Source organism: Xiphophorus maculatus, chromosome 22 (assembly GCF_002775205.1).
Source record: "Xiphophorus maculatus strain JP 163 A chromosome 22, X_maculatus-5.0-male, whole genome shotgun sequence".
Classification (NCBI taxonomy): Eukaryota; Metazoa; Chordata; class Actinopteri; order Cyprinodontiformes; family Poeciliidae; genus Xiphophorus; species Xiphophorus maculatus.
In genome coordinates, this window is record NC_036464.1 from 11,327,963 (window position 1) to 11,352,011 (window position 24,049).

Here is a 24,049-nt window from a genome sequence, read left to right on the forward strand (position 1 = left end):
TTATCTACTGTATAGTGTACATTTTAATGGTAGAGTACAATGATATATATATAAACAACTGTTCAGAAAACAAATCACCAGAAACTTTCATTATGTGCTTTTTTTCCCTGTATGATCGTTACTTTGAATCTGTATAATGACATGCCATCATGTTAAAGGCAAAGTTTTAGTCTCCCAACACCAGGCTGGGTACATGTTCAGAATGCTCCACATAAAGTATCAAGAACAAAGTCAAAGCTGAAAAAATCTGAGCAATAATCCTATTTCAGATGGAACCTTTGCCTTTAAAAGTGATGGGAAATCGTTGATAGAAAAGTAACTTTTATTTATTTTACAAATTATGTTTTCAGTAAAAAAGCTTGTAAAATGTACTTGGTGCAAAAAATGCAATGTCTCTTAAAATTGGTGGAAAAACATTTGCAATGCAGAGCACAGTATGTGCACAACTGACTTGGGACAGCTCACCAAAAACAGCCATTATATTATGTAGCAGCTACATTTCCAGTTCAGCATTTAGAATGTCTTAGCTTAAAGTAAAATAGCTCAAATAAAAACATAGCACATAAATACTAAAATATACTTTAATGGGAGAAATTAATTCTTAAACACAGAAAAAAAGTAAAAAAATGAAGGTAGAAAAATAAAAATGGTAAACTCCACATCTACTGATTCCAGTATAAACATAAAAAAACATGATCTTTCCTAAAATGTGCTTGAATGGTAATTAAGTATATTTTAAAAGGAGATCATCTAAATCCCACTACCAGAAGAAAATACAAACAAAACAATATATAGTAGCAGTGAGGTATCAGCACCACATTCCTTTTGTCCAGCCAAATGCTTGATTCCGATTCTGTTCTACTGAAAGTATTTGAGGCCAGCAACGAGGAAGAACTTCTCCAGAAAGATCTCAGAATCCAGGACGGCGATGTGCGCTGCGCGGCCAATGAGGGAGTTTGCTGTGTTGGGCAGGGCATGAATGACATCATACCTGACTAAATTACAGTCCTTGTTCTGAAGTACTGGCAGCAGCAGGTTTTCAATCATCTCAGCATACACTGGCCCTGGTGTTCACAGGAGAGACGTATAAGGCTACTTTCCTAACATGAATAAAAAAAGTGCTTTTGTGTAATATTCAAACTTTGAATTTCCATCAGCTATTGGCCATTATAATTAAGAAAAAAAAACAACAATCAGATTCATCACTGTGTGTAATGGTTTTTTTTTTTTAAATTACTGGAATAAATTGAGTGTTGTCTTATTTGTATTATAACTACAGAAGAGTTAATGTCTTGAAAGATTTCCTCCCATCAACTAAAAAAACAAAAAACTATGGGAACGCTTCTTCAGAGTCTTGCTTCATGTGGATCTTTGTGATTACATGCAACTCTCTAAAGAGAAAAGTGGACAGTGGCTTTGATCTTGGATCAACTCACCTGTTTGTTTGTCTTTTAATGCCGTTTTGCACATCTCTATTCGAGCAGAATGATAGGGAACATAGCGATCCTGCAGTGATCCCACCAGCACCACATTCCTGAAGTACTGCAGACCTTAAAAGGCAGATGGTGAGGCAAGTTAGAACTATACTCTCTGTATTTGTATCTGTATTTGAAATTTACAGCTATAAATAGCAAAGCTAACCAGATTTTTTGCTGAGTTTGTACAGAAACGTTTGGCGAGGGTCAGAGTGATCCCGACATGTTAGCTGCAAGAGAGATCCTGATTTTTTCCATTTCTGCATGAACCAAAGGCCTGAGACAGAAAAAAACATTTACATTTTAGTGCTCATTAGTTTTAACTGTGACATAAAATTAGCTGAACCAAATGGCCAGTAATGTGTTATGTTTACCTGTGTTGACCAGAGCAGAGCTGTTGTACAGTGTGCCCAGATGAGGTCCTGAGAGGGAAAGAAATGTGTGCAGCTTGCTCAGGTAGCATTTAAACCTGGGTCTGGTTAACACTGAGCGAACTATGAGGTTCCCCAAAGAATGCCCCACAAAGCTGGAAAGTAACAACATGGAAGGTTATTGGTCAGCTATAATGTGGTTAATTCATGAATAGTTAACTTATCAAAATGAGCAGAAAATCACAACAAGCTGTATTCATTAATAAAATACTTTGATAGTAGTTTGGGACTGAGCAGCTTACCTTATCTTTGACACAGTGAGGTTGTAAAGCTGAATGTACTGGACGATTTCATCCAGCAGGCGGTCTGTCATTGACTCAAAGTCAGCAAATGTGTCATTCTGGAAATAGAAATGGTGAGAGAAACAAGAGGGAAGCTGTCAAAACTGTTTTAATTGAAAAAAAGACCCAACAAAATCTGAGTAAAAAATCTGTTGATCAGCTGTGATCAATGATCAGCAGGCCAGGTGCTCAAAAGTCAATTTTATATTTATTAAATGGATCGAAACTAAGAACTTCCACTCCATGTGATGAGTTCAATAAAACAAAAAGACATCACATAAAAAGTTAGAAACATAGATGATAATGGATTAATCTTGCAATTGTTTAATTTTGTTCAACTCAAATCCCATACATCTGTAGCATATTTTTGATTCTTTATCTGTTAATGTCCTTAGAAAGTCAGTTCAGACCTAAAATGAATGGGACAGGCCAGAAAATTCTGACCAGTGAATCTCTATTCATAATGGCAAGCAAAGATTTCATAATCTGAATACCTGATTCCTTTCAGACATTAGGAAGTCTATCCGAGCACCAGGCAGACCAAGCTCCAGGTAAGTCTTCACCAGCCTCAAGTCTGCACTGTTACCTGCAGCGATACAAGAAAAGGAGCGACTTTAAAAATGGCTGACTAATTTTACCGTCGGAGAATCTGATGGAAGGTCACCCACCGTCTAGACCATGCACACACACAATGAGATGGATGCCTTCCTCACAACTCTCATCCTCCTCCAAGCTGAAATAGGGAACGGTGGAGGCCAATTCAGGGACTTCACTGTACAGGAAACCAGGGAGCTTTAACTGCTTCATTTCCTCTTTAGCTTTGATGAACCTGTATATGTGGAATGGAATGCATTAATTAGGTATAAAACACGCAGCAAATATATGCTGTGTGTTTTCCGCACTGAAACACACAGCACTGAAAAAAAATATATATATTTTTATATATGCACTGAAAATTTTATATTTCAGAGATGACTCACGCTTTCATCTGTGGCGTGGGTGCGCATTCGTACCAGTGCAGACTGGATGATGTGGAGGAGGAATAGGGAGACTTACTTAAACTATACCTAGTGCTGCTGGAGGGCAGGTTGGAGCATAAAGGAGCTTTTGATGAACCTTTAGTTTCATGGAGATGAGCAGCACTAAGCTGCTCAAACAGTAGGCGTGGCTCTTGAGGCGCAGAATCCCCAGCTGGATCATCATCGGCAACGCCGTTCACAAAATCATAGCCGTCGCCTTCCTCGTAGTAACCGTTCTCAATCATCTCATGTTCCGTCTGATCCTCATCCTCCTCAACCTGTGCTTCTGCCCGGATACCAAGAGTAATGGCGGACGTTTCTACAGGGCTGATCTCAGACACGTCTGTACTGGAGCATGAGCCAAAGTAATTCTCTACCATCCCACGCTTCACCAGATCAGTGCTACTCGTGGCAGAGTTACTGGAAGGGCAAGCTGTGTGAGGATCACTACGGGATTCCTTAGATGTCCCCAGTCCACCGGCTTCCTCCACTCCAATTTCCGAACTTCCTGCAGATTTTAAATCTGCTGGAAGTTGAAAATCACCAGCAACTGTGTCAAGGTTGCAGGCTACATCAGTTCTCTGAGCATCTCCGGAGAACACGACACTCTGCTCTTGTACCAGAACACTGGATTTTCTGCCACTGGAACTTTTAGAAGAACCTTCACCCTCATCATCTGAGGGCAGGGAGTTGATGGAAGTAAGCGAGGACTGGACTCCGCTTAAAGCACTTGTATTTTCTGGACACAGAATGTCTCCTGTGCCGGTAGGTCGTTGCGTTGTATTCTGCTGCACAGGGAGCGGAGCGGGAATTTGGACTGTTTTTTCTGTGTGTGAAGCAGTGAAACCTGATTCAGTGAAGCCTGGCCCTGCTTGTGGTCCTTGAGCCATCTGAGTGGCAAAGGAGCTGGGCTCACTCTCAATGCCGGAGTCCGAGAGGCGAGATGAGGCACTAGGGGCCCCTACATCTTGGAACCTGATACAGTCGCTCTTCACCTGCACTGTGACCGCACAGGCCTGACTACGTTGTGCTGCAGTTTTACTTGGCCTTTCAAAAACAGATTCCAGGGCCGACTGCTGCGAATCACACACATCCGTCCGGGTGATCTTAGGAATATTACTGCTATGACCTGAAACAGCCTGATTTGGCAGAAGAATGTTTACTTGATCAGCTTGGATGACATCCTTATTACTTGGTTTTGACTCATTTTCCATTAAGCCAGGAGAGCACTGTCGCTGTTGTTGGCCAAAGGGGTCTTCATGAACACCTTTATGAGCTTGTTGACTTGTCATAATAGCCCCAGTACCAGCCTGAGGGCTGCTTTTTGAGTCCAAAGTAGAAAGATTTTTATAAACATCCTTATTACAAGCAGCAGTAGTTCTATTGTAGCTTGTAACAGAGTCATCAGCAGTGTTTCCCATATTTGTTGACGTGCCACCAAAATCAAAAACAGAGCTTACATTAGTCCGTGAATAGCTACTTGAGTCAAGCCGCAAGGTATCTTGCTCCTCGTCTTGGTTAACAGAGCCCTCCTCTTCTTTGTACTTTGTACTAATATTGCTGTGGGGTGCTTTAAGGTTTTTATAACCCACTAAAACCACAGAGTCCTTGGAACCCTGTCTGGTCAACTTTTTGGAATTTTCAGTTTTTGAGTTTTTCTTCAGTTTTACTGATTTGCCTTTGGACTTAGGTGGTGGATCAAAGTTTTCTGGCCAGGCATTATCCAGCAGAGCACTCTGTGACTCTGGTATTGTACTGGCTGATGCACTGCAGTCCTTTGAGTTAGTCTTGTCAGTTTTACTGGAAACTGAGGGAATTCTTGAATTGTGCATGCCCAGCCATGGTCCATCACGATCTTGAGGGAAAAAAAAAAAGATTTAATTGAACGCAGATATGAAAAATGAGTGCAACCATATATTTTGCAATAAACTATGAATCATGAATGCTGTGTTACTGACCTTCAGTGATAGATTCAAGGTATCTATCCTCAAAGATGATTGGCAAAGAACTAACGTCCCCATCAAGGTCTGCACATTCCACTGGTAGTGGAGGCAAGCACAGGAAGTAACTGGAGCTTTTGATGGCATTAGTCATCTGTTGGTGGCTGTGAGCACTGATGGATAAAAAACCCAGAAAGAAAAGGAGTTCATAATTTGAATGAATAAAACAAAATGTTCCCACAGGCAAATCAAAGCTATTTCTAAACAATCAAGACGATGTCTGCAGAACAACTTACTGTAGTTCCTGATATGCCAGTGCAGATTGCCTTGGATGTTCAAGACAAAAGAAAGCCTCTGCAAACCGTCTAACCTGTAAAATAAAGTAACATTAAAAAACAAACTGTGCAAGTACAATTTCTGAGGTTTATTTTGATTCATTTAAATATCTGCATGTTTGTTTTTTTAATTAATAATTTGAATGTGATATTTTGCAATGCATTTGTACTCTATAGTTCATTTTTTGTGGCTTGTTTTAACAAATTTTGTTACATTTTGTATTAATTTCCCCATAAAAATAATTTTAAAAAACTATAAAAATAAATTCTATACATTTTAGGAGCAGCTGTCAGAAAAGAAAAATCATCTTTGTACATTAGTCATGACTATTGGTGTTTTTTTAAACAGAAGTAATTTTGTCATTGACAAACCAATTTGTCCTTTACTAATTTGTGGGGAATACAGTAGTGACAGAGTGACACTTATGTTGTGAGCAGCATAAATATGATAAAAAAAAATATGCATATATTGGCTGGCTGGATATATTGGCTGCATATAAAATATGCACCACCATGGCTGGATGGTGATGCTAAGATGGTGAGCTAGTTTACTGTAGAGATTAAAAACATTTTTTCTGTGCTTTTCTTACAGTGTCTAAACAAAGTTTGTGAAAGAACAAAAAAAATCTTTTTTGCAGAATGGACTATGTTGGTGGAGAGTGTGGGTTTTACCGGTTAAGTGTACCCAGATGTTTGCATTTATGAAAAACTGACATGCCGGACTCACTCTTAAAGTGTGGTGCTCCATTGCTAGTAGGGCAGCAACGTGTTCCTGCAGGGACACAACTTCCAGGAACTGTCCCCAGAGAGCCATGAGCAGAGAGCAGAGCTGTGCCAGGTTCATATTAACAAGTTCTGCAAGCTCATCAGGTGACTCCGCCTTTAACTAAAAATATAAGAACAAAAGTTAAACAAATGAAAAGTGAACATATTTTCCTTAAGACAGTAAGTACCAGGAAGTTAAACAATTCAGAATCAAGATGAGGAATTTTTGTCACAACCTTATTGAATCAGTATGTTGCAAAACTCTGCAACAAACTAAGTTTTCCAACTGTACAGAGTTAAGAAGTTATGATATTGCTTTGGTAATTATATCTAAAAGAAAAACTACTTATTACCATTTTAATAACTAAGAAAAATTTTAAAAGCTCAGATTCTGATGACAAAATATTTGCTGTCGGCAGAAGCTGACATCACTGCATCATAGTTTAGTGCCACACCTTGAATCATAAAATAAAAGTTTCTCACCTGCTAAAAAAACTCTTCTTCATATTATCACTTCAATATAATTAATACTTGCACCAAGATTTGACAAAATGTCAACACTGCAAGCAGCGAAACACTTTCCTGTCAAGCACATAAACGCTAAATTACAAAGATCAAAAAGCAAAAAGTGAAGGAAATCTGACCTTTACTTGTTCACACAACTCCATTAGACGTGCCTCTAAGTCAAGTTGTTCTGAGCAGGAGGAAGTACAAATAATAATAAAAATACTGTTATTTAACTGTACAGAAATTGACAGAAAAAGAATGTGAAAGCTGAAAAGGTTGTAGTGCCAGATAGAACAGATGTTGGAAGGTACTTTCTATAAGACATGACCAGACAAAGCTGAGAATTTTGATAGAAAAGAAGCATTAATAAACTTTTTTGCCCTTAGTCTTTAAGCATAAAAACCAGCAGTAAAAGTAAAGAAGAAAAGTAGCTGAAGAATTTTTCTCTGGAAAGTGGATCAAAGGTGCTGTTTTCTTGATGGAAGAAACTGGAGTGAAGAAAAGGAGGGAGAGAAAGGCAGGCTGATTCGATGAGCTGAAAGGGTCAGGACATACCTATGTAGACGTGCCTTTGCCCTCGAGGATATGGTCTTCTGAGTACTCGCTCATATAGCGCCTGCATGCTGGGCTTGGCTAGTAAGATTGCACATATAGGCATGTTTAACCTTCATTAATTATCCGATTAATAATTTGTCCACTCATGGGGACTAGCTATGGTAACTATGGTTAGTTGTGCTTTGGTTTTAGTCCACTTGTCTAATGAGTGCAGGTGTTTTGTAAGCTTAGTCAGTCACCCAACATTGCTATGTGAATAAAAGACTTGTTTCTGGAGTTTCTACAAGGGTTTAATATGGTAATGTGACAGGGCCAGGTGAGTTTACATGGGATAACATCTACAAACACACATTTTAAAACGGTAAAAGCAAAGCATCAAAACAAAAAACAAATTAAAAAAAGGTGAAAACAGGGTAATGCCTAATATTGTGCCCCATTTACACCCATAAGTTAAATCTGATTCAACACCCCTAAAGCCAGAAATACAGCTTTGAATTCTGGAGTTTCTTCAACATCTGACCTCTAAATGAAATGCTTATTTACACTTCTTTCTGCATATTAGGTCAGATGGACAAACAGTATTGTCCACCTGGTTCTACAAGTTGTTGAAATGTCCCTTTAGCAAGATACTATCAATATTAACTGATAGTATGCCATCAGATAAGATAAATCGTTATTGTCATTGTCACAAGGACAACGAAATTCAGTTAATATTGTTATTAGAACAGAACATTCAGAGGGTAGCTGTTAATAAATCACAGGTTTTCTGAAGTGTGGCTAAATAATTATTAAGTGATTCAACTTCCAAGGTAAATGGGACAACATGGGCATTACCCATTTTCCTGTGTTTTAAGGAAAACAAAAACATGCAAAAATAAAAGTCACAACAACGCCATTATATAATTCATAAAGTAACATTTAATACCTAGTTCCATTCGGTGTGAGGAGGGCAGGTCCTTGGTTATAGAGGTAAAGTAATCAAAGAGGCCCCGGTAGACTATTAGGAGAATGGAGCAGAGGTTATGGTGCATGCTGAAGGCATGTTGCAGGCAGTTGTCCGATACCAGGAATGTCCTCCCCTGGTGGAAGACAAAAAAAAAAACAATCTGAAACATAAACCTCAAACATTTGTAAAAGCACTATTACTTTTGCCAAACGCATATTTTTGCTTTAGGAACTATGAGAGAACACAAGATCGAAAGTAATACTTTATGAATTCAGAAAAAGTATATCTATTTTCTTGGGTAAAAAAAAAACTGTCAATGTTCTTCATTTTGGAAATACAAGTGCTAAATTTATTCCGTCTTAAATGCTAATTCCCTTAGAATAATAAAACAATCAATGAGTTGTTTTTCACAAGCTGAGCCGTAGTGATGCACCTGGGATTAAAGAGGACCGCCGCCTTTGTTCTGCCTAAATGACTATTAGAGTTACAGTACAAAATCTCAGGGGAAGATCTGGATGGCTGACTTGGCTGAGAGAGCCAAATCACTCATGTCCAACGGTGAAAGAGTTCTGATTTTTTCTCTCTTCTTCTATCTTATCCATCAAGAATCTGACACATACCTGCATGCTTCTACAGCTAAGAATGCAACTAAACATTACCTAAGGAGTAGAATTGCAAAAGTGTTAAACTAACACACCCTAAATCAATTCATTGGGTGGAATCATGTATTTTATTGATCATTCAACACCACCATTTCTCTTTCATAAAAATAAAGTATTCAAATTCTCTTATTTTACTGATTGTTTAATGAATAAGAGTTCTAAAACTAATAATCCAACAGCTAAATAAATTTAGTAGCATCCACAACTTGTGTAGTTTTTTTTTTTAAATGATAACTTACATCTGGTGACACCTGCTTCACATAGCTGCTGCCAAACACAACATTCTCGAGAAGTGGGATGATTGAATCTTTGCTCTGTGCGGGAGCATTTCGATTCAGCCATGTGGTTTTCACAGGTCGAGGGAAACTAAAGAAACAAAGCCAGAGTTGTGATTAGGATAGTAAGGACTGATAAAACTTTAAAAAAAATTTTTTATAGGCATGCACAAATATTTCTGCTCATCCAACCTGATTAGGGGTTGATGTAGTGCCACAAGGGAAGCATGGATGGCTACAGAGATGACAGATAGATGGAAGTAGTCAAACATGACATTGATGTGTTGGTGGATGCCCCGCTGAAGGCTAAAGTGCAAATGAAGTACGCGACTGCTAATATTCTGCAGAGAACTTGGGTCTTCTGGTCTGAAGGGATAGTGATAAAAGATAAAAGGTTTTAGCAGTGTGTGATTTACATTGGCACTGCTGTTAGAACCGCACTGTCATACACCTACGTATAATCGCCATCTGTGAAATACAAATCCAGGCAGAGCTGGAAATCCATTTCATTGAGGGACTCTTCCACCTGAGAACAAAAAACAGTCAAATCAGAAACCTCCCTACACAAAATAGGGTTTGTGTGGATGTAAAAAGAACTAAATGGAAAGCAGAACAGACAATCAATAAATAGAAAAAAAACATATCACTTTATAATTATTAAACAAGAAGCAGCGGAATAGTAGAAAATGTATTTGCAATAACAAGTTAAAGCAACACTCCTCTTTCCAAATCATACCTTTTTCTCATCCAGAAGCATCATCACTTTGAAGAGAAGAACATCATTGACAACAATCTCTTCGTTCTTATACAAAATTTGGAAAGTTTTGCTGCAGATGACGTCATCCTGGACTGAAGCAGGAAACGCCAAATCTGAGCCTAGAAAGAAACCATCATTAAATACATGCGGTTAATAGAGAAAATCCTAAATAAATGCAAAATTGTACATTTAAATTTAGGTTTGTTTTAAATGATTGCAGATACATTTTGTATAGTTATTCCACTATGGTAAAAGAATAGTTAAAAGAGGACATTTAATAACTGCCTTAATGTGCTTTAGCAATTCTGTGACTCATCAGATGAGTTGGACTCAAACATGCAAGCATTAGAAAAATCCAAAATAAAAGGCAGTGTCTTGTTAAAAAAATGACTAATTTTTTCCTAACAAGACACTGAAGGCTAAAGTGCAAATTAAGTTTTTTTTTAAACAAAAAGATTTTATGAAAATTAAAATAAATCAAATTTTCCTCCAAAAAAAAAAAAAAAAAGCAAAAAAGAAAAATACATTGCAGTCATAAGAGTACACAGAAACTAACATAAAAAGGTGGCAGCAGAAACTAATTTCTAATTGTATGTTTGTTTAAAACCAGGTCTCTCTCTTGAAAGATGCAGATGATGTATCTGAATTACTGCAGAAAACTGCAAACACTGGGCAAACCACATTATGTTAAAAACAATTTGGGAATTGCAGTTGCAAAATAACTCCTTTGTGCACATATGACTTTACCTCCGGGATGAAGGAGACTGGTCTCAACTTTGTGTGGGACACGAGGAGGCACCTTAAGACTACCACGCATCTGGTAGAACCTGTAGAGGATTTAGATATTTCAAAATGATTACAAAAAGGAAAGCAATAAAACTGCATCATTGGCTTCCAGAACTTTATTACAAACTCTCCAAATAGAGAACAAATTGCACATATTAGATACAAGTGTCCTGTAAAAGGACACTACACCTTTCATAAATGAATAATGAGCACTTCTTTTGCAGTCACTCGTGTAGTAAACCTAAGCTCTTAAAGCTCTGATGAGTCACAAGCCGCTGGAAAGAGCTTCATCAGAGAACACCAAGGTATCAGTACACAGCTGCTGTAAAAAGAAACGTCTGAATACTGAAGATTTCAACAAGAGCAGCTTGAACACTGGTTGGCATTTTGTCCCTCTAAGTTTCTATGAATTCAGGTAAAAGTATTTTAAGAACACATTCCAGTCTTGTTTTACCTGGCAGAGAACTATGAAAGACTAGGTGTATGTATTTATTTTTTTAACATTGAAAAGTATTTATTGTTCTACAAATATTTCATTAATGCATAAATAGAAATAGACTGTAGCAGTCAGGGATCAAACCAAAGAGATGATGATTAGCTCACAGTTTGAGTCACATCCGGCCCACAAATGTGGAAACAATAAGTTTGTTACACAATACTTGACACAGTCTGTGCTCTACACATATAGGATCCTAGTAGAAACGGTTACAAATTACATCTGTCAAATATGCCTATTCTTTTACTCGAGACAATGTTATTACATCATTAGAAGTATTAAAGGTTATCTTAAAAATTAGCAATAGTTCTGCTGTGAAATAAAGATGACTTTAAATTTACTAATGTTTCCTTAATCAAACTGAGTCTAAAGTAAATTTGTGGAGCATTTATCTTCCCACAGGATTTATTTTCATTTTTTTGTTTAGATCCATTATTCAATGATTGTTAGCCTTGTAGGACTGAGCACACCACAATAAATTTCAGATAAGCTGGTCATAGAAACGCAGTTACAGTCATTTTTATTTAACAGAAGTTATTGTTGTATCTACAGACATTTATTCTTGAGTCTTTGGGATTCTCTTAGAGAGATTTGGGTGAGAGTGGCTCCACCTTAAAAAACAAGATGAATGTTTGACACATTCAGTTGCTAATGTCAAAAAGTTAAGCTATATATACAGTATATATGCTATATATATAATGTGTTCTGAGAAAACCTCCAAAGTACAAACTCTTCATATGAATTGAACTTAAACAGAGATTGATGGATATGCATAGATATATTTAGCAACATTTCAGACAAAAAAAGTCGGTACCGGCCAAAATCGAAATCGGCAGGTCAAGCTTTTTAAAGATTAGTAATCGGCGATCGGCCAGAAGACTGCAATCGATGTATCTCTAGTTTTACAAAATGATCTAAATGCTTTCATTATAAATGTAATCCAAGACATGCTACATATAAATAAATAAATAAATAAATAAATAAATAAATAAATAAATAAATAAATGCTAATTTAGTTTACACGTTATGACTGTCCATGCTCTTCACAGCTGAAAATATTTACAAAATAGACAACTCTCATTTCCTGCAAGCGAAGTAAACATGTAATAACCTTTTTCAGTCAGCTGACTGGCAGTTCTCAGAAACGCGTAGCATTCATCTGTGCACTCATGGAACGTTTTCACACCTACCGATTGGCCCGAATCAGTGGATGAGTTTCAAGCTAGTTGAAAGTATGAAATATATAATCTGTTGTTTTTCTTGGCAAAATTATCATCAGAAGATGTCTTAAAAATGGCACAGGGTTTAAAAGCTTTACAAAAACTGCAAAAATTGCATCCCATGATGCAATGCAAACCTGGCTTTGGGAATCCATTTGGCATGCAGCATTCACCTCGTAGTTATGTTGGGTGACGAGGATTGCATTCACACCATAAACAAACTGTATTGGAGTTCACTGGAACTGTACCAAGACCACTTCCTCCAACCGGTCTTCCTATTCACTACACTGGCCTCACATTATCTCTGGCATCTCTTTAAAACGGGATTTCAACAACAATTTATGACAAAAAAAAAATGTTCATCTCTATCCTCAACCTGCATAAAAGATCTGCAAGATCTCAGAAACACATCACTCATGCCAGACGTGTGGACTTTAACCTCCCCCTGTCGTCTCCGTTATTATAAAAATTTTATCTAGACACCAAGATGATGTCTTAATACTGCTTGAAATGTTTTATAAAAGAGGGAAAATTCTGTCTTTGCTAAGAACATTTGAGTCTGCTGAAAATGCCTGGAGGTCCAAGAGAGTCTGCCATCTGTCCTAGATTGGCTTGGTCAATCACAGAACACAATCTGTTCCCCCTCCGAGACAAACCGCAACGCATTCGTTTTTGCAAATCCCTTTAAAGTACACAATAAAATTAATCACAAATGCCTTCAACAGAGCACTGGGTAAAGCATTTTATGGGTAAAACATCAATGAACTATCATTGAGCTAAGTCTTAACAAAAAGAGAGAACAATCTTAAGCATCCTGGAAGACAGCAAGAGAAAACTCACCCTCTCTGGAACAGGTCCACATTGTAGAACTTGTGGAGCTCCACAGAGAACTCCACTGTGACCTGAACTTCAGTCATCTTGGTCAATACAGGCAGAGGTGCCTAACATTATCTCGGATACATCTGTACTCCTGTAAGGAAAATGAATATAGACTAATTATTCCTAAGAAGCTCTGGAGGAAACTTGGCAGAAATAGTTGAAAGACTGGATTTACAGTTAAGGTATTGTTAATTACATGTTATATGTATGTCATATAACATAATTATAAAGTATGTTACATGACATTTTAATGTTCTTGTTGTACCAAATACAAAAGCAGCCACAATTTGTCCATGGTATTTTTTGTATTTATTATTTCACAAAAACTTGACTCAATACTAATTGAGCTGACTGTGTTTTATTGAGTCAAGCCATGTAATAATATGACAGACACAGTGATATTATTAGTGCTTATAGTAACTATGACAAAAGCAGAGCGGTGTAAATGACAACACTAAACACCAACAATGAAACATCAATAAAGAACCATCTGTCTTGTCTCTATGCTGCTGTAACTGCGAAATAATTTCCCTGCTGGGATGAATAAAGTAATTCTATTCTATTCTATTTATTAATGTAGATTTATGTATTTAAGATGGCATAATAGGTGCTTGTGTGGGGTACAGATGATTTATTTAGTTGTTTAAAAAAAAGTCAAAATATATGACTAGATATAAACAAACTTAAATTTAAATCAAAATCTAATAATAGAGCCAACTGCAGAAAAATGCAATTGAAAAACAACTAACTGCTAACCTGTTGCAGTAAATGTGTATTCATATCCAAACTTATTAGTTGCAATAGAATGGTAAACAGATAACTGGCAGATATTAATAGACAAAAACAACAACAGTGAGAAAAACTATGTAGTCTGCTTGATGAAAAGAGGGTCACACGTTTATAATAGCTACGTAACAGGGACTTAGACTTAAAGATCTGTTTGCACAGTACTGACAACTAAAAATATCTGTTCATCAGGCCGTGATATTACTTAGTGTTACTGAAACTTAAGGGCAACCAATTCCCCTAAACAAAAGGTCAACAGAAAACCACATACAAATACGACAGCACATCCATTTTGGAAACTGCTATTCAAATACATGCAAAAAAGAAATTGGAAACTTTTCACCAGCAGCTTAGTTGTAATCATTTTACGCCTGCAGTTTTTTTGTTTCGTTTTGTTTTTCAGTAAAGAGAAATTCCGTCTTGCACTTAGAGCTTAAGCAAGGGCACATTAAAAAGGAAAAAAAAAAAACAACTACACACATATAGTAAACATGTTAAGACGTAAGGCCATAATCAATCGGCGGGGCAGTTCCTCTTTTTCACAAGTCTGAAGAGAAGCTAACATTGACGAGTTTAATAATGCATAGCGAGAAATCTTAAGACATGTAGTGAGTTTGATTCTATTCCGAATATGACAAGTCTCCAAACCCTGGTGGGCAGAATCTCTGCACCGGTATGGTTTCACTTTTTCAGGTAACAAACGACAGAAAGGCCAACAAAACAGAGGCTCGACACAACAAGGATGAAAGGTATAAAAAAGGACGAAAATAATTCAATTTTGGTTGCCAGTCTGCAACCACGGTTAGCCACACACCGAACAGTTGTCAGTGGGAAACATTACACAGACAGACAAGCAAGCTAACGCTACTCACCATTGCGTTGGCAAGCTAACATTAGCTCGCTAACCAACGTTAGCTCCAATTTCACTTCTGCTGTCGTCCTTTTGCTAGTGGCTGCAGACTGAAAACACCTCTCTTCGTTCTATTTTACTTTCTTATTCGGTGAAATTGACTTGACATGGACCGCTAAAATGGGATAAAAAGAAGAGCGGCCATGTAACCGTCAGACATAGCTGTGCTTGCTATGCAAATTCAGCTAACAGTGCTCAATCTGAGGAGCTGACGGCAGCTGCTGCTCCCTGAACACTTCACTGCGCTCAGCCGCACATAACACTGGGGCAGCTGACAGAATTGCTCCCTGTGATTGGACTGACAAAAACAACAGAGTCAGAAGCATAAGTAGAAGAATAATTATTATAATAGAAATAATAATAATTCCTAAAAAAATGTTGATGGTTCCCATGTTGCTTCTTTGGTCCTACAGGTTAATGACATAACCTAACATATAACATACATCAAAATGGTCTTTTTGAGCCATTAGTTATTTCGCTCTATCTTTTTTTATAATCTAACAAGAGAAAGAATTTCATTCTAAAGGTCAGCTGCGATCTTTATTTTGAAGGTTAATCCCGCCTGGTTTAAATTAAGGCCAAGATATGCAAGATATGTCAGGCTTCTATTTCTAAGACTAACATTTGAGCTTTTTTTTTAAAGGCCATCAACATTTTTTTTATTTAATAAGTGTTGATTAATTGAAGACTATTCAAATTAATCTTTATTATTAAAACTAATTCAATCTGTTTATCATCAGTTGTTTTTACGACCAAGGAATTTAAATCCTTCTTTCAAAGCAATCCCTCATAAAAGAGTGAGACTTTTGACGAACATCTGTCTGCTTTACTTAGAAAGTGCAAGTTTCGTCTTCAAAATATATATATTTTTAACAAACCTGCTGCTTGTTTGTGGCAATTTTTGATTTGATTGTATTTGGAATATGCGACAATGCAAAAAAAAAAAAAAAAAAGGTTTCCAATTAGACTTTATGAGAAGAAAACTGCATTTTCTACCATAATGATAAATATGTTGTCCAAAAATATAAACATTTTCTTAGAAAAACACAGAAACTATTGGTGTTTGCCAAAAAATAGACTATTGTAAACATCTCAGGAAAGTCCCGCTGTGTTTTCATGTCAAGTCAATATATCTGCTGTGAGCAACGTGGAGCTCGGCGTTGTGCTCTAGAAAACTGCAAACATCGAGACTAATGAAGCGAGCAATAAACGTGAAAACAGCCATGAAAGAACGTGTCCGTAGAGTTGCACCACTAAACGCCATTATAATAATTAATATTAAGATAAGTGTCACAAATCTGAGGTTTGGGGAGGGGGATGGGGGAAGGGGACTCTAAAATCCTACTTAGAGTTTCGCAGATAATAGTAGAACACACAAAAACATAAAAAAATTACTAAATTCTTTTTTGTACTGTTGTTACCATTAAACAATCTCCCCCTCAATTCAACCTTATAAGTAGAGACACATAGTTGATGTTACCATCATACAGTAACTTGCAATTAAGTATCGGCAAAGATCAATGTAATTTTCACAGGTGGTGGAACATTATTGTCAACAGCTGCTGAAAGTAACTAAAAAAGTTACTATTAAATTAACTTAGCTACTTTCCAATTCACGTAATCAATAATCTAAGTTACTTTTTCAAGGAGTAATCAGTAATCCGATTAAAGCTTTTTCAAAGTAACTATGCCATCACTGATGTTAATTATATGGAATTGACATCAGTTAATTCCATACAATTAAAGTTAAATAAAACTTCAGTATTGATTAAACTGGACAGCAATTATTTCACTCTAGTTCAGAATTTATAATACATTAAGTTTACATGTAGCAGAGATTAGTTAAAACTCAGATTAAGATTAATATAACCATCATTTAAATTTGTTGAAATAAAAGGAAACATTTTAATGCTTCTTTTTCTCATTGGGACTGTATTGAGAAAAATATGGGAACTTCAGATTATAGACTACTCAAACCTGGATTGAGTTACACTAGAGAAATAAAAAAAAAATAGGGTTTTGATTTATGAAACCTTTATTGTATTTGTGAAAGCAAATAAAGTGTATCACATGCAGAAGTAATGGGTTTGCCTAGAAAAGTCTTCAAGCCCCGGCCAATCTTGTTGGTACTATTGGAGGGACATCATTTTTTCATTTAAACCTAATTAAGAACAGTGGGATGTTGGGAGGAAATTTGATGGAGTCAAATTAGTTCATCAGTTTCCGATGATAAACCATAAAATTCACATGAAGCAATTACCACAAAACATTTCTTTAAAATCCGGATCTCATCGGCATTTATTTCTTACCATCAATCAAAAGTGGGGAAAAGCCTCTTAGCTTGACACACCCTGGCCTAAGTTTTATCAGACATTGGGCCTTTTCATTTTTTGACTGCATTGGAACTATGTAAACTGAATACTCCCCAACCCAAGAGAAAGGAAGGAATTATATTCCAAAAGTGCAGAAAAATAAAGTCATCATGGGGTAATTCCCTGTTTTTCATCACTGTTACAAGTGGCGGTAAAGACTAAACAATGAGACCAAGGAGGGCACTGGAATGCAGAGTTGACATTGGGGAAACTGTTTACTTAGTAAAACCTCATCAGGTACCTCACTGTGTGATATGAAGTTTTTCACTTCCACTTACAGTGTGACAATGCAAGATTATGTTCACTCCTGGAAGTGTGACTAAAAATAACCAAATATCTTTTGCTACATTCCAATTCAATCTGTGAAATAGGTGAATTCCCAAGGTAAGGAATTACTCTAGTAGACACTGTCTCAGCTGCATGTCCGTTTATTGATGCAGATAAAGCAATAATTAAACGACAATTCCACTCTGCATGAAACTGTCTCTATCTCATAAAGTGATACAAGCAGTTTGTTTTTGATTCTGTATTTCAGAAACTCCACACTGTTCTCGCTCTGCTGCTACTGCTGCTTTGTGATTCCACAGTGTTTTTGCGCTGGACCTTTCAGGGTAAGTAATCTGTGCTGCTTAGCACTCACACAGAGATATAAAAACAAGATGACTAATAAAAACACAAAACAAAACCTTTTCTTTAAGCAAGACTTTTTTGTTTTGCAATACAAACCGTCAAGCTTTGCTTTAAACATGACCAATGTAATTTCTTTCTATGCAATGAGTCATTTGGTGATTTAGGCTGTTTTATGTTTTCAGGTCTGCAAGTTTGTTACACCACAAAGATGTATGTTTGCATTGTTTTGCCTTTCCTCAGTTGGCTTCTCTACTGTGCTGCTGTGCTTGTCAATATTTTATGTTGCACATACTGTGGTTTGTGTTAACCTTATTTTAAAATGCACTGACATGTACAACTGTGGCAAATGTGGAATAATAAAATATAAGTCCTGAGCCAAACTGCTGAAAAGCATCAGGCTTTCAAAGCAGCACAAGCTCCTGGAAATGGAAGCATAGCTCTTTTCCAGACAATTTATTCACACTTAATGAAAGCCTTTAGATTCCAATTCTGACATTTAGTAAAAACAAGTTAATCTTGAGAGTTTAAGTCCTGTTGCAAGAATCACAAACACTCAGAAAGATCTCCTAATATTTATTCAAGGCAGTGGCACAGCTTTCCAAACACAGAGCTTTTGTTCCCTTGCCACAAGATGCGCAGACTTACCCTGACTACTAACACACTACTTTTGCTTTCTTCTCCCCCCGTTTTATAGCTGTGAGAATTCCACCTCAAGCTGGCGTTCATGTGAAGGAAGGGTTCTCATTTTCTCAAATGAGCGGCGAGGAAAATAATTTCTAAGGTTGAGTCACGGAACATGATTTCGAGTACCACTGGAAGTCCCAAAAGAGTAGGTATTCCACCACGTTATGGAAAATGTGACTTAAAAATCAATTCAATAATGATGGTGCCAAGTAAAATAAAAGACAAGATTCATGCTTGAGTTTCTTGAGAGTATTATGCTCCAGGATCTGATGATTTTGTATTTAACCATTGTTTATGTCTCAGTTCCACATTGCTGAGCTGGCAAGAAGAGAAGCACTTAGGAAGTTTGCAGTACCATCTCTTCATGATGGCTCTTATGAGATAGACCCTGGCTTTAACTTCAAAATAAACGCAAGGTTTACTGCAGTGGGTGGGGTTTTTGTTTGTTTTTTTGTGTGGGTGATGACTGACATCTAGTGGTTGAGTTGTTTTAAACCCCACTTACCCTGTCCATGGTGCTGAACATCAAAGACTGATTTTATCTGAGCTGCACAACAATGCAACAATATGGCATCTTAACAACTATGATCTTTTCTGATTTAAATCAGTTTATCTACGGGGAGTATCGCTGGAATTTACCTTTATGGCGGTACAGTCATGTTTGGTTCTCAGAATATTCCACTACACCAAAAAACTCAGTCACTGTGATGGCACAGCTCAAGAAGGAGCCAGCGTGTCCTGCTACAATTGCAAACACATACACAGCAAAACTGTGAAAAGATTACAATTTCTGGATAAAAAGTAACCAAGATTCCGTACGTCTGTTTAGGGACAATATACTACTAAGAAATAAAATGGAAAAAAAAAGAGCATAAAGAAGTGGTTCTAATTATATTTTCCTCCTGGGGGAAGTTTCATACACCCTCTGACAACTGAGAATTTAAAGTAATTTAAACTTCAATAATTTATTCTTTAATAACAAATTAACTTCAATAATTCATGTCTACTCATAGAAAGTTGCTGAGAGATGTTTTGGTTTGATCCAGGGCCATGAGGCATTTTTTCATGCCAGTCAACAAAACAGAGCAACGAAATGAAAGAATGGTAGGAAAATCTCCCCTTCTTTCTCTGTTTATGTTTCCTTTCCTCTCTATTCTTTTTCTTTTTTTACACTTAGAGACTGCTTTATTAAAAGATGTTTCTGCAGACATTTCTTTGTAATGTTGTTTTTTTTCCTTTTTCGTGTAGTTTGAACTCCTGTCAATACAGACCCAGTACAGAGGCTGGACATGTTCTTCCTGCCACAGTAAGAGCAAAAGCGTCCTGACAAGTGTCAGAAACAAATGTTTGATTATTAGATATTGATCTAAAGGTAAATATTTGATAGTACAGGAACACATTTAAGTAGTATTCAAAAAGTTTTGTTGTTCAAAATTTTAACAATAAAAATCAATTGGACATAAAATGAAAAGTGTGGACAAACTGCTTGTAGTCTGGTTGTAGCAGAGGTTAAATTGCCCGCTGACGGTGCTCATTGGTGCTACCTCCAGGGTGGCCCCTCCCCTGTGAAGGCCCCTGAAGGCCTCCTCCAATCTCCTTTCTGTTTCCACTCGCTATATGAATATGCATGAGCCCCTGACAGCCCTGGGACCTTGCATCGTCTAGCAGGAAAGCTGGAGTGGACTTAGCTGCCTTGTTTTGACGGGGGCTCCCTCTAGCCAACAAATCCAGAGGAAAGGACTCCAACGTTCACCCTTTCCTGCTCCTGGGAAGATCATGGCTGGGTTTGCAGGCATTAACGGGTCTTTTCTGGTGGTGATCCTGCAGCTTGTTCTCCTTTGCTTCTCTCAAGTAAGACCTTTAATATGCTTCTGTCCATGTGATTCTGTCTTAACTTTTAGATTAATTCTGCAGAGGAGCAAATGAGTATCCTCTATTTGCATGCAAAATATATTTTTTTGCAAACTTTTGTGATTGATTGTTCAGATTATTTTATAAAACTAAATTATTTGACAATCTGCTGACAATTTACTGAATATTTCCTACAGAAACTTTATTTTTTTGTCAAGTCTGGTATTCTATCAGAAATATAGTTCAATCTCTAAAAGAAGCCAGCCTTTCCAGTCTAGGCAGGTGTGCTGATTTTAACTCGCATCATGCAATGAAGTGGTGCACCTGTTCTTTCTTTTACATTAGCTGTACGGTTTCATGTTAATCTAAGAAAGGACAAATTTAAATCAAATAAAAATCAGCATAAAACCTTTCCTATTTTTCTAAAACAACCATTTCACACAGAGGAATCAAGGGCCCCCTGGCCCACCTGGACCCCCAGGAGTCCCAGGAGTCGATGGCATAGCTGTGAGTTGCTTTAGCTTTGTAAAAATATTCATATTTTGATAAAAATGCTAACAATGTTTATGATTAGCTTTTGTTGACCAATAAAATCGCATGTCTTTTCTTTCAGGGTGAACGGGGGTTAGATGGCCAGGACGGTTTTCCTGTAACTATGAAATTGATCAATTTCCAATCTCTTGTTGTTTGCTACAATTGCTGGTAAATCATTTGTGGGACCTTTAATCCCGTAGGGCCCTGACGGGGATGCAGGTAAACCCGGTTCTTCAGGATTACCCGGAATTCCTGGAAATGATGTGAGTAGTCTTTGTTTCATGTTTCATATAATAGCCGCTCGCCATGTTAATGGTCATGACGAGGTCAGCTTGCAACCTTTGAGCTGGTTCTGTGGGTGGAACTGCAAAATGTTATCCTCCCACCAAAGAGCTCATGTTTCACACTCATTTTGTAGAGACGTAGGAGCATTGTATGTGTCCAGGGGATTATTGAGGGAAGATAGGTGCAAAAAATGTAAGGAATTTATTTAACAGGATTAACAAATTCAGAGCAGAATCATGCCTCAGTATAATTAAGTTAGAGGGCAAGGTAATGATAGCAAGAGCCAATAAATCGCACATTTTAGCTGTTGAAGGAATTATAAAAATGACTGTATTATAATTTACCTTAATGTAATAGTTATATTTTACGTGCTTTATTAAATTCCCAGTTTAAAGGAAAAATTAACACTTCTATCTAGTACCTGTGTGGAGAATACATAGCAGGATTCTGAAAACAATAGGTGCTCTATTGGGACACTATTAGTGTCTCCTGTTGCGAATCCTCAAACTGGTGTGGAATGACTTCTTTCAGTTCGTTTGTTTGAAGAGATCCGGACATGAATGCTGCTCCCAACTGAACAGTCTGAGAGTTTACATGTCTGACTTAGGGTAGATAACTTTCTATATACGCTATTTAAAGTTGAAAACAGATGTTATGTATGATCAAAGGAAAACCTTCTGTTGTATGTAAATGTTTAATAAGCATGACTGTGTTTTGTCATGTCTCACATACATTAAGATTCTGATGGAATTTGAAAAAGATACTCTTATGTGGGACATAGGTTTCTACCTATATGTATTGAAAACATTGATACTAATTTGCTTCAAAATGTGAAACTTTGTCTGGATGTGTTTCTGCTACAGGGTTTGGCCGGCCCTGTTGGAGACCCTGGGCCTGATGGTCCCCCGGGACAGAAAGTGAGTGACCAGTGAGCCTTTACTTTTGCACTTCGGAGGCTGTCAGGGAAACTGTGCCAAGCTGCTGTCCGCTGTTTTGGCTGGGCAGCAAGAGTCGCAGCGCATAAACCAATTCCTCTTGACAAATGAGACATAATCCTACAAGCCTAAGTAATCCCTGCAGGGCATGAAGCTCCAACATTGCTCCTCATTAGGCTTAATATTGCTGGGTCAAGTATGCCCAGTCCCAGTCATATGATTGTGCCGGTGGAATGTTAATTCTGACTGTCTGCAAGCTCGCACAGCTTAATTTTACTCGCTCAGTATTTCTGTTTGTCTCACTTCCTGCGGTATTTCTGAATAAAATGTGTTTATTTCTTTTCTTCAGGGTGAACCTGGAAAGTCCGGACCTCGTGGAGCTGCTGTGAGTAAACATGGCAGTCCAAGAGTCATTATATCTTCACATATTCCAGTTGTAGTGTCTTGTACAAACCCAATTTTCATACTGCCAATTTCCCTTCAGGGTGTCGGGCCTGATGGATCCCCTGTAAGTAACTCCTATGTAACCATATCAAAACAAACATTTGCAGTGAACAAAAAAAAAAAAAAACAATATTATATAATACATGAAATGTACCTTTAAACAGGGACCACCTGGGCCTGGAGGACTTCTGGGTGAATTGGGAAAAGTTGGAGCTCTTGTAAGTAAAAAACAAGAATTTGTTTCTTTTGGGGGTTTTAAATCCAATAATGGTAACCCTCTTCCCCCCAAAAAAGTTAACCAAAAATAACTAAATAAACATGAAATCTATGCTAACTGGAATCAAAATATAATTTAATAAGTGGAATGTGGATGATTGTTCTTTGTTGTTGTTATTGTTATGGTTTGATAATTTCTTACTATTTAAAAACACCTCTCAGCTCTGCATAAGAATTCCTGTGTATCCAAACTAAGTATCTGCTCAGAAATGTCAAATAAAGATCAGAATAACCCAACTTAGATCTACTTCATGGACATTGCAGTGCAGCATCTGAAGTCTTATGCATATAATAAACAAAATTGTTGCAACGCGTTTCACATCAAATGTAAGTTAAACTAGAGTATTTTTAATATTGATTTAGATAAAGTAAAATATACTGTATTAAAACAGAATTCGAGGAGTCGAGTAAAACAAGGTGAAACCACACAAGGATGTATTTTGTTCTTGTTCTGTGGAGTGCTTAAAATATTTATGCAAACACAATATAGCTGACAGCACATTTATATGCTATGCAACACAAACTAGTTTGCAAAAAGATATTCTTCACCACTGCATCTGTTTTCAAATGTTTTAGTATTTTCCTGTCAGACTAATTACACATTCAGCTTTTTATTTACCCACATATAATGGAGGTGAAAGCTAAAAATAGTTTTCATGATACTTTGAAATAACCTCATTTTTTTAATTCCAGCTTCAACTTTTGGACATACTTTTCATTAATACACTTACTAGGATAAGTTATTGTTGTAACTTATCTACTGGCTAGTAGATTCAGTGCTATGGAATTGAAGACCTCTGTTTTTCTCAATATCTTTTAATTGACAGAGTCTGTGGATTACACATAAAACCTATAAGTACAATTAAACAATTTTCTGAATGGTGAAATAAACTATATTAATTAGAATACTCAGTTGTCATAGCAGCAGTTTAAGCAAGTTCAGATAGTTTTAAAATGCTTAGTTATTATGAAGCATGGATAAGATAGTGCTAAATAGTTTAAACTGAAAACCA

General features: G+C 37.0%; 2 protein-coding genes across 3 annotated transcripts in view; one reads left to right on the forward strand and one right to left on the reverse strand.

Moving 5' to 3' along the window:
- On the reverse strand, window positions 1-15,265 carry fam135a (family with sequence similarity 135 member A). 2 transcript variants are annotated; one of them, XM_023328028.1, is made up of 21 exons: window positions 14,988-15,265; window positions 13,291-13,420; window positions 10,696-10,775; window positions 9,928-10,067; window positions 9,647-9,717; window positions 9,384-9,557; window positions 9,156-9,282; window positions 8,234-8,387; window positions 7,309-7,386; window positions 6,891-6,940; window positions 6,209-6,367; window positions 5,443-5,516; window positions 5,165-5,319; window positions 3,168-5,061; window positions 2,856-3,016; window positions 2,682-2,773; window positions 2,149-2,246; window positions 1,850-2,001; window positions 1,642-1,752; window positions 1,437-1,550; window positions 1-1,064 (listed from the first exon to the last, which is right to left on the reverse strand). In XM_023328028.1, the coding sequence occupies exons 2-21, from the start codon at window positions 13,365-13,367 to the stop codon at window positions 859-861; spliced, it is 4,167 nt and encodes a 1,388-aa protein (XP_023183796.1). In that variant the 5' UTR covers window positions 13,368-13,420; window positions 14,988-15,265; the 3' UTR covers window positions 1-858. The 2 variants fall into 2 exon arrangements, with proteins under 2 accessions (XP_023183796.1, XP_023183797.1); XM_023328029.1 differs by lacking the exon at window positions 7,309-7,386.
- The window catches only part of col9a1 (collagen type IX alpha 1 chain), a 23,992-nt gene continuing 14,500 nt past the window's right edge, over window positions 14,558-24,049 (forward strand). The window contains exons 1-13 of the mRNA XM_005807640.2: window positions 14,558-14,864; window positions 17,933-18,008; window positions 18,722-18,856; window positions 19,758-19,815; window positions 19,960-20,017; window positions 20,262-20,562; window positions 21,007-21,069; window positions 21,176-21,211; window positions 21,297-21,359; window positions 22,245-22,298; window positions 22,666-22,701; window positions 22,801-22,824; window positions 22,925-22,978. Coding sequence (XP_005807697.1) covers window positions 20,488-20,562; window positions 21,007-21,069; window positions 21,176-21,211; window positions 21,297-21,359; window positions 22,245-22,298; window positions 22,666-22,701; window positions 22,801-22,824; window positions 22,925-22,978 — 405 coding nt within the window. The 5' untranslated portion in view covers window positions 14,558-14,864; window positions 17,933-18,008; window positions 18,722-18,856; ... (1 more) ...; window positions 19,960-20,017; window positions 20,262-20,487. The remainder of the gene's footprint in view (window positions 14,865-17,932; window positions 18,009-18,721; window positions 18,857-19,757; window positions 19,816-19,959; window positions 20,018-20,261; window positions 20,563-21,006; window positions 21,070-21,175; window positions 21,212-21,296; window positions 21,360-22,244; window positions 22,299-22,665; window positions 22,702-22,800; window positions 22,825-22,924; window positions 22,979-24,049) is intronic.